Source organism: Mirounga leonina, unplaced genomic scaffold (assembly GCF_011800145.1).
Source record: "Mirounga leonina isolate KUSES-001 unplaced genomic scaffold, KU_Mleo_1.0 Mir_174, whole genome shotgun sequence".
Lineage (NCBI taxonomy): Eukaryota > Metazoa > Chordata > Mammalia > Carnivora > Phocidae > Mirounga > Mirounga leonina.
Window position 1 is genome coordinate 78590917 of NW_023270451.1, and position 9528 is coordinate 78600444.

At 43.0% G+C, this 9528-nt stretch overlaps 1 protein-coding gene across 1 annotated transcript; it reads right to left on the reverse strand.

Annotated features, from left to right (window-relative positions):
• Window positions 1-1291: 1291 nt before the first annotated feature.
• Window positions 1292-7777, reverse strand: LOC118021395 (probable inactive serine protease 58). Its single transcript, XM_035021465.1, has 5 exons — window positions 7614-7777; window positions 6648-6804; window positions 4853-5103; window positions 1942-2078; window positions 1292-1553 (listed from the first exon to the last, which is right to left on the reverse strand). Exons 1-5 carry the CDS (start codon window positions 7651-7653, stop codon window positions 1404-1406), a joined length of 735 nt encoding a protein of 244 aa, XP_034877356.1. The 5' UTR covers window positions 7654-7777; the 3' UTR covers window positions 1292-1403.
• Window positions 7778-9528: the final 1751 nt, after the last annotated feature.

Sequence of the window (9528 nt, forward strand, 5' to 3'; positions counted from 1 at the left end):
CACCTCTCTCGTGGGATGGAAGGCCAAATTTCTTCATTCTTTGTAGAGTCTTTTCCTTCTGTGTCATTATTCTCTCTCATCTCACTGACCCTCTCTGATCCCCTTTCCCTTTTTAATAGATGACCTCATATCAAGCTGCCTCTCCCTTTTTTGTGACTCCATGGCCTCTCACTCTGGACCCATACTTTTGGGTGACTTGGAATCCTCTCAATTCCATATTTTAGGGGTCTTGGTCAATGGGTCTAGGATGCTCTACATATCTCCACTCTGTGCCAGTGCTAGAGGACTGAGCATCACTCAGAGCTCTTCCCACCAGCACAGAGTTCTGCTGAAGTCTGCGGCTACCACGCATACATATACAACTCCCCTGTTGTCATTGCCCAGACATTATCTAAGATCCAGATCTTTGTCTCCAGCTGTCTGCTAGACATGACCACCTCCATGTCCTTCAAGGATCTCAAATATAACATGCCCGTCTCTCCTACTCATGACTGTGCTCTGACCCTTTACACATGAAAACATTGGTTCTCTGCGTATTATGTTTGTGAACCACCATCTACACAGATGCCCAAGTCAGAAACTTGGGCAATATTCCAGACACTTCTCTTTCTACTGTGAGTAGTAGAAAGTACATGTCAGTACATGTAAACTCTACAGGTTCTACTTCTTTAGTATCTCCCAATTCAGAAATTTGATGAGGTTCTACCATGGAGGTTTTAATGACACCCCCTCTGATTCCAACAGGATAAAAATCTAAATTCCTGCACCGAACAGGTCAGGCCCTTCACAATCTAACACTTGCTCACTGATAAATAATAATCTTTTATCACATCTGGTCTCCTCCTCTACAGACAATTTACTTTCTACCCACCAGTATTATTTATTTAGATATATTTTCCAGAACATGCCACATTTTTATCTTTTCTGACTTTTACTTAACTGTTCCCTCAGATTTACAATATTCTCCTCTAATTTGTCTGCCTATTTGGTGAAACGTCCCCTGGCTCTGACACCTGGAATGTTTTTTTCTCTGCTCTCCTGAAACTTATTTCTCATCTCCATCTTAACAATAGTTCTAAGGTGTTATAATTGGCTGCTTGATAGCCAAGCATAGGTCATATTCTCTCATGTATCCCTAGCATATACAGTGTCTGCTAAGCAGCTGATAGCTCAATACTTTTTGAAAGGAATGAACACATGGCGGGTATGTTGCTATGTTTCTCATCATGCTTGCAGTTAATGTATAGAGAGATCAGGGGTCACAGCATGAGTTCTTCATGTCATTTTTTTTACTGAATATTTTCTATTTGGATTCTGTCCAAGAAAAGAAAGATCAAGAGAGTTGTGAATTCAGTATAGAAATCACGAAGATGTTGCCCTGGGGGACAGAGGAATGGAGCGTCTCAGTGGGTATTAATAGTTTTCATGATCCATCTTGCATAGTGATGAACTTCTGTGAAGAACCCTTCACTTCCCAGGGTGACACTTCCTTTGTCCCAGGACAAGATTCCATGCAGCCTCCCATTGCAGATGGCTGGAGCAGCTGAGACTTCCTGCCAGAGAGAGGGAACAGGAGGTCAACGTTGCTTTGTCCTCATGGAAAAAGAATAAATCCCAAGACGTGGCATACTATAGTCTCAGAGGCATCTAAAGGACTAGACTCATTTTTCTTGAAAGGTAACAACCCTGTCTTCACATCCACCTAGATCTCACCTCTCTTGGTTCAAGCTTGAGCCCAACCTGAATGCAAACAGGAAGAGAAAGGACAAATAGTTCTACCCAGAACTGTAAAATGAAGGAACGGGAATTAATGACCAACCCAAAGACCTGGAGGGAGAAGAGAGGGACTCCAGGCCTTTTGGATGAGCACCATTTGATTTTTCCACAATCACCTCTCCTCTTCATGGACCCCTTCTATCTATCTGAAGAAAGGAAAGATACCTTGGTTTTAGATATGATGTTTAGAGGTTGTCCCACACACATGATGTGCACTGCCATTCTCTGTCCTGCCATATTCCTGCAGTCATCGAAGGGATGAGAAGGTTGGTTTATCCAAGTCAGGATGTCAGGGTCACTAACTGTGGGGGAAAAAAGACAAACGAAGTCCACAGTTAATCTGCTTGTCACACATACTCCTGTGATGGCTCCCTACTTTGTAAACACATTCCATCCTATTTGGGATTCTCATTCAGTATCTACATTGGAGCAGCAGATTCAGAACATGACGTTCTTACATCAGACATCAGATCTGTCATTCTCCCTCTCCTCTGACTAATTTGGAAACCTTTGAAAACCTGCCAGAAGATTATAAATGGCCATGAAAACAGACAGACACAAAGCTATTGTCCCTAAGAAGCCTTTATATTTGGCACCTACTTCAACTTCTTTACATTTAAACTTTTTTTTTTAAAGATTTTATTTATTTATTTGAAAGAGAGAGAAAGAGAGCACAAATGGGGTGAGGGTCAGATGGAGAAGCAGGCTCCTTGCTGAGCAGGGAGCCCAATGTGGGAGTTGAACCTGGGACTCCAGGATCATGACCTGAGCCAAAGGCAGATGCTTAAGGACTGAGCCACCCAGGCGCCCAACTTCTTTACACTTAATCATAAAGGGAGAAAACTATTTTTAGTGTGTCCAAAGCTGCTTTTTTAACGAAATAGACTGTTTATAAATGGATTATTTATAAGTGTGTGTATGTGTATGCATAAGTATACATATATATCTCCCCCAAAGAAGTCAGAGTGCTCGTCTCCCTTGTTGCAATTGTTACTCTGTTTTTTTTTTTGTTTTTTTTTTTAAAGATTTTATTTATTTGACAGAGAGAGACACAGCGAGAGAAGGAACACAAGCAGGGGAAGTGGGAGAGGAAGAAGCAGGCTCTCTGCCGAGCAGGGAGCCCGATGCGGGGCTCGATCCCAGGACCCTGGATCATGACCTGAGCCGAAGGCAGACGCTTAACGACTGAGCCACCCAGGCGCCCCTGTTACTCTACTGTTAACCTCAGAATGCAAGGATTCTAACCAAGGTATGTATGATATAATTCTAATCTCTGGTGGGGAGTGACAAGGAGAAAGGAAACAAAAAACTGATTAGAGATTGTTCAAACTAACCCTAAGTGTTACTTACAGAGCAGGATTTTTCTGATAGTGTATCCAACCTAATGTCCTAAAACAGAAAGTGTCAAGTCAGAAAAGATAGAGGGGAATTATGTTCAGTTTTAAGTTTTTATGGGAGTTGAAATGTGTAGAATAAGGAGGTGAAAGTAACTAAGCACTTGAAATAATGAATTCCTAATAAATATCCAAACCCTTGCACCAAAGAGCTTACAGAATTAGTTTGTCACTATGATTCTGACATGCAGAACCCATGTGACAAAACCTTTGTATGATTTTATTTTGTTTTCAAACAGTATGTAATAAATTACTTTTGCAATTACTTTGAATAAGACTTGAAAGTCAAGGGTAAAAATCATAAACTTTGATTTGTTCAGAAAATATATTCACTTAGATTCCCAGAAATGTTGCTTCTGAATTAAAAATGAAGTTGCCAAGTCCTGAGAATATAAAAGTTTCCACTTTGTATTGTTTTTATGGGACAGATGGATTGTTCTGTGGCCATCAGTACAGGGTTTAAACCTGATTAATGTCATGACAATTGCCTCAGTGAACACAGCTTCATCAAGACAATCAATGTCACTTTTTAAAGTCAGCCAATCAGACCCCCTGCAATAAACATGCCTCAATGTGCCAAGCAATAAACAACAACCATGTCCCTATAGATGTCAACCCCCTTAAGCCTCTGAAAGTCTTCCAATCTCTGTACCAAAAGCTTCCCCCAACCCCAATCTAGGCCCAGTACTCTGCTCTGCTCAGTAAGACTGGTATCTGCTCAGGTTTTTTCTTCCTTATTATAATCATTAATAAATTTAGCTTTATCATTTCATTTCAGATATTGAGTGGTTGCCCCATCATCCTTTGACAATCCCTAAAGAGAGTATGATGGTTTATTAGCAGCCACATGAAGTAAAGACCCACCAACGACCAACAAATGAGTAAGAAAGCAACTTTCTTCATGAAGTGCCTTTGGTAAAACATGCTCAGAGTAAGTAGACCAGACATTCTCTGCCCATGCAAATAGAGCTCAGAGGCTGGAGGCATGCGTGCCTGCAACAGGGTCTGTGGCAATTTTTCTCAGAGGTCATTCAGGCCAGAGAGACACCAACAGTATGTCATAATCAACCCCCCTGTGCATGCCCTGGTGTCCACCTCTGAGGGGAAACTCAGGTGAAGCAGTAGGTGTAAGAGTTGCACTCTCGGGTGGAAAGAGCTCCCTCAGCTACACTCATCTCTCAGGGTCCACTTGAGTGAATCACCATCAACATAGGTTGGGTTGTCTGTGGCAGGGGATGGGAAGTATCCTCTGTCACCTCACCATATGTTCTGTTTTTGTTTTTCCCGTTGCTGTTGGGTGAATTACTTGGTGGACTTTTAGCAGCTGTCAATGAGATAGTAGCCAGCCTCCCACAGGATGCCTTGATACTGTTTTTAGAGTGAGGACTCTTAGTTCCTCCACCATTATCTGAATTCAGTTCCCTGGACTCTGGTCTTGAATATTCTAGAGATAGGAGAGGTGCTGCCTGGTCCATTCATTGGTGTCGGATTGGCTGCTCTGTATCAGTCTCTGAATGGTATCCCTTGGCTTCCAATCTTGGTAGGATAAGGTCCTGGCAATAATCACTGTAGGTTCAAGAACATTACCTCATGGCAGCCATTCCCTTCAAGTATATCCCTCCATATTTTTTCCCCAGATCCAAAACCTCCTCAGGATGAAGAACACAGAGTCAAACACTTACGGTTTTTGTATTCATTCCAAGTCCAGGTTGGGATAAAGCAGGAATCATTAAGTGCTAAGGGCTCCATAGATATGGCTATGGTCCCCACATGGGAGTTGAGTACAGCAGCCTTGGAGAGTTTTATCAGCATCAGGTCATTCTCCAGTGACTGTGCCTTGAACTCAGGGGCGGGGATAATCTGTGAGTAATTCCGTATCTGCTCTTTCTTATTTCTGACGCTGGGTTGATAGACTCCCAGTCGGATTTTGACACTTTGGAAGAAAGAGAGCAGGGAGGTGGGAAAGAGCAGGTCACAGGATGTCAGAATGGCAACAAAGGTCAGAAGTGACCTCCCCAATCATCTTCATTTTCTCTCTCATACCTGAGAACTGAAGTGACCTGCTTTGGTTGGACAGATTGTACTAGTAGTTTATGGGCTTGTTGTATTAGGGTCTAGGGTTGGTATATATATAAAATCTGACATGTATCTGCCACCTAGAGTACACTGGTACAGTCTAGTTTTATTATTGTTACTAAGAATTGGAAAATCTAAACAGGCAGATAATAGAGATGTGCCTACACCACGTTGTCTCAAGCAACACTTGAGCAAGTGTATCATACCTTTCGTTTCTGGATATTCTTAGGTCCCTCCTAGCTCCTTTTGAGCCCATGTCACTATATTTACAGTGTGGTGCCTTCTTTGTCATTGATCCCCAAGGCTCTTAGCCTATCAGGACTCCCATTATGATTTTCTATTATATTTCCTGGACACATTCAAACACACCCACTCCATCACCAGGAGTCCAGTCATGCCACAGATACAAGCACCATTTCCTACCAAAAACAGTTCATGCACTAGATCTGGCTGAGAAAAGAACATCAAGTTTTCCAACTCCCATTCTTGGAGGGGACGAACTATCTTTCCTTTGTATGTCTTATCATGTGCAGAGCTGGGGGTCCATCTGTGCTTGAATAAATTGTCTTTAATGACCAAGTGGCTGAGAGCTCTGAGTTTGAAATGAGCCTTGTAGACTCCTAAAACTGTGACTAGGTCCCAGTCACACAGCACATTCTCATGCAATCACAGCAGGGATGCAGATTTCTGAGGGAGAACAGGATTTTGTGCAGTGTTCCCTTGTCCTTCTCCTGATCCCTGCATCCTATGGCTTCTGCCTGACTCTTCCCCTCACCCTGTGGGCATTCCCCTATTCGCTACAGTCCACACTGGTCTTCGACTTGGCCTAATACCTTCACTACTTCAGGGACTCTATGTACCCTGTCCCCTCTGCCTGGAATGTTCCCCAGGCTTTATGCTTTCAGCTGCCTCCTCCTCTTCCTGTTGGTCTCATCTCTTGAGAGCGGCCGACATGACCACCCTAACTAAAGCAGATCTCTGGTTTCATTCCCGTATGTTACAGCTTGCCACTCTTTTGGTGTTTTATTTTTGGGTGTTTATTTGTTTTGGCTTATGTCCTCTACCAGAATGTAAGGTTCAGGAGAGAAAATTTATTTCCATCTTGTTCCCTTGCTCTTTTCTCAGTGCATTAAACAGTTCCTAGCACATAGTAAATGCTCAATAATATGTTGAATGAATGAATATTATTTCTTCTCCATGAAAGTCTCCTGACACCTTCCTATCGATTTCCTCTTAAACCGCCCAAATTGGTATTATTTTCCCTATTGGGAAGGAGATCCTCTCTCTTCCCTGGTCTTCTAGTTCCCTTAGGATGTAATTAAGACTTGCTGGGATGCCCCACCAGACCTGCTTTTGTTTAAACAGATCCCTCCCAGCTCCCAGGAACAAAGGGATACTTACGGTAAGGGGCAGTGGGCAGCCGTCAGTACCCATTGAGGGTGAATGAGAGATCCCACACAGGGTTCTGAACTGGACTGCAGATAGACCATGTAAGGAATAGTAAAATCTTCTGGTAAGTTCAGGTCATCATCTTTAGAATCTCTGGCCAGAACAACTCCTAAAGAATTGATGGGGTCACAGGTGGAAAGAGAGTCAAACAGGATGAGAGGCAATAGTTGGCTAGGGTAGTTTTTTCTGACCTAAGTTTTTTAAAGATAATACCAGGGACTTCAAATTATTTTAAACGTCTTTTTAAAAATCCGAGGGAACATGTCACCGATGGTATATACGTTAGGGACATTGACACATGTCTTTGCTTGAGATGGAAATATATTAAAATTCTGTGTAACTAAGTCATGAGCTGATCAGAAACCGTGATTGGCAGTGTGGTATATTACAAAAATGGGGCGGGGGGTGGATAGGGAATTATTCCTTTCAAACCATTATTTTTTTCCCAAAACATTATTTTTAATTAATTTTGCCAACTAAGCATGGAAGTCATAATTACATACCACCTGACTTTGGCAGTGAGAGGGATAGAAAGGCTTGGGGCAGGGCCGGAGGCTTCTAGTGCAAACAGCCTACCTGCCTTCCCTACCTACTCCTCTGGGTCCACCTGCCCAGACAGAGGGCAACATGGCTGGGCAGGAAAAGTGGCAGTCTAAAGAATCACACACTCAAGTCTCTGTAGAGCACTACAGTGACTTATCCCACCATGCCCTCAGGCCTCAGAGGGACTGTGAGTGTACCCTGATGGGATAAGTCAGCAGAGGGAGTGGTTCCCTTTGTTTCCTTCAACAGTGAATTGAAGGAAATGCCTACCCCTTCCTGTCTCTTCAGTTGTGGCTGCCTGCTTCCCCTTCTGACCACCCCACCCTCCCCTGCACCACCCTATCCCTCTCCAGGAGGCCAAGGCCAGCTGCTCACCAGCTATGCTTAGGAGAGTTAAGATGAGACAGGGCTTCATGGCAGCCAGCAATCTTGCCAGGAGCACACTAGTTGGATCAAGCTGTAAACAGTCCCAGTCTTTAGTCCAAGTGCCCTTGGCCAGGACAGCTGGACAGAAGCTTTAACTGGGGCTTACAGGGAGAAGCAAGGATCTTATAGCAGTCTTGAGACTAGGGCTGCTCAAAACCCAATTATAGAAGGCCCAGCTGAGTGCTGTCTCTGACGTGGGGTGGAAAAGGAAGGAGCAGACCAGTTCAAGCACCTGATGTCTCTTCTCTGATCCCAAATGTCTCAGGAGTCCTGATGTATCTGCTGACATTTTTCCTCCCTCTCTGTGACATGGCCTTTCTTTGTTGTCCCCTCCTCCCTTTGTGACTGTGTTTCCCCCCACACCCTCATTTGCCATCTCCCTTCTTCTAAAGGGTCCCTCTGCATTCTCAGAGACTCACCAAACATTGAGATATGAAATACATTTAATAAATCATCCCCTGCCCCCCCATTTTCATGATGAGGAAGCTGTGGTCCTCATGGAAGTTATTGGAAAAGGCAGGACTCAGACTGAATCTCTGGATTTCCTCTGCCTTGTTGAACTTTATCTGAGCCTTGTGCTTCCAGAAAACAGTGACTGTTAAAAATCCTTGGAATTTTGTGTTCAAGGAAATGGCTTACCACAAAGAACTACACTTTCATACAGGAGTTGCTAGAGACTTTGTCCACTCTTTCTCGTGGCTCCCATATAACTGGGGATGACTTCCTTGTTTACCTGTGACAAGAACAAACACAGACCTTTCCCCTTTTACTTGCACCTTGCTGAGGTAGCCAGAACACAGCCTCCCAACTCCCCATTCTTTGTCTCATGAATGATTAGCTAAGCTTAGAATTCTTTTTTTCCCCTGAAACTGGCTAGACACAGAGAAAACCCTTTTTGTTCAGCTGATTGAGAAGTCCCCTGACTTCAAAACAATTGGTTTTCTCAACGACACATCTCCCCACCTGTAACCTGTTTCTTTCTCCCTATAGAAGTCTTAAGGCAAAACCATCCTGCTGAGACACTCTGATCTTTGGATCTGGGGTGCTCTTCCTGCAATAGTCTGAATAAAATCAGTCTTCTTACTTGTTCAGTTTTTTCTTTGACTTTTATTACTCTTCAGTGTGCTACACTCCTGTTTATAAGTTAGCCTTACATGACAACTTCTTGACTGCCCACCCACTGCAGAGATATGAAACAAATAGTGGGTTCCATCAGGGATATTGGTCTAAATTTTCATGTAGTGTCCTTCCTTTTCTGGCTTTGGTATCAGGCTCACATTGGCTTCATACAAGGAGTTCGGAAGTATTCCCTCCTCTTCAGTTTTTTGGAAGAGTCTGAGAGGGATGGGTGTTAATTCTTCTTTAGATGTTTGGTAGAAATTTCCAGTGAGGTTGTCTGGCCCTGGGGTCTTCTGTGTTGGGGGGTTTTGATTACTGAGTCAATCTGTACTCCTCACTGATCTGTTCAGATTTTCTAATTATAAAGTTCTTATGACAGTGAGTTCTAATGCCAAATAGGAAATGCTATGTAAAATGCTTATTAAATGAAATACCTGTGACTTTAGTATCTTCATAATTTCCAGGGTCCTGGGGATGCCTTTCTTCCCCTATGTCTGAAAATTGTTGCAAAGTCCTACATAGTGGTGAAGAGCTTGGACTCTGGAGTCCAGCTTCTAGGATTTGATTTCTGACTGCAAGACTTAACTAGCTATCTATCCTGAAAAAAACAGTTGACGTCTTAAGCTTCATGTAGGGAGGAATATTAGTACCTATTTCATAGGATAGTTGTGAGGATTGAATATTACTTAAAAGCATATAAGAATGGTGTGACACATTGAAAAAGCTTAATAAGTACTGGTTGTGA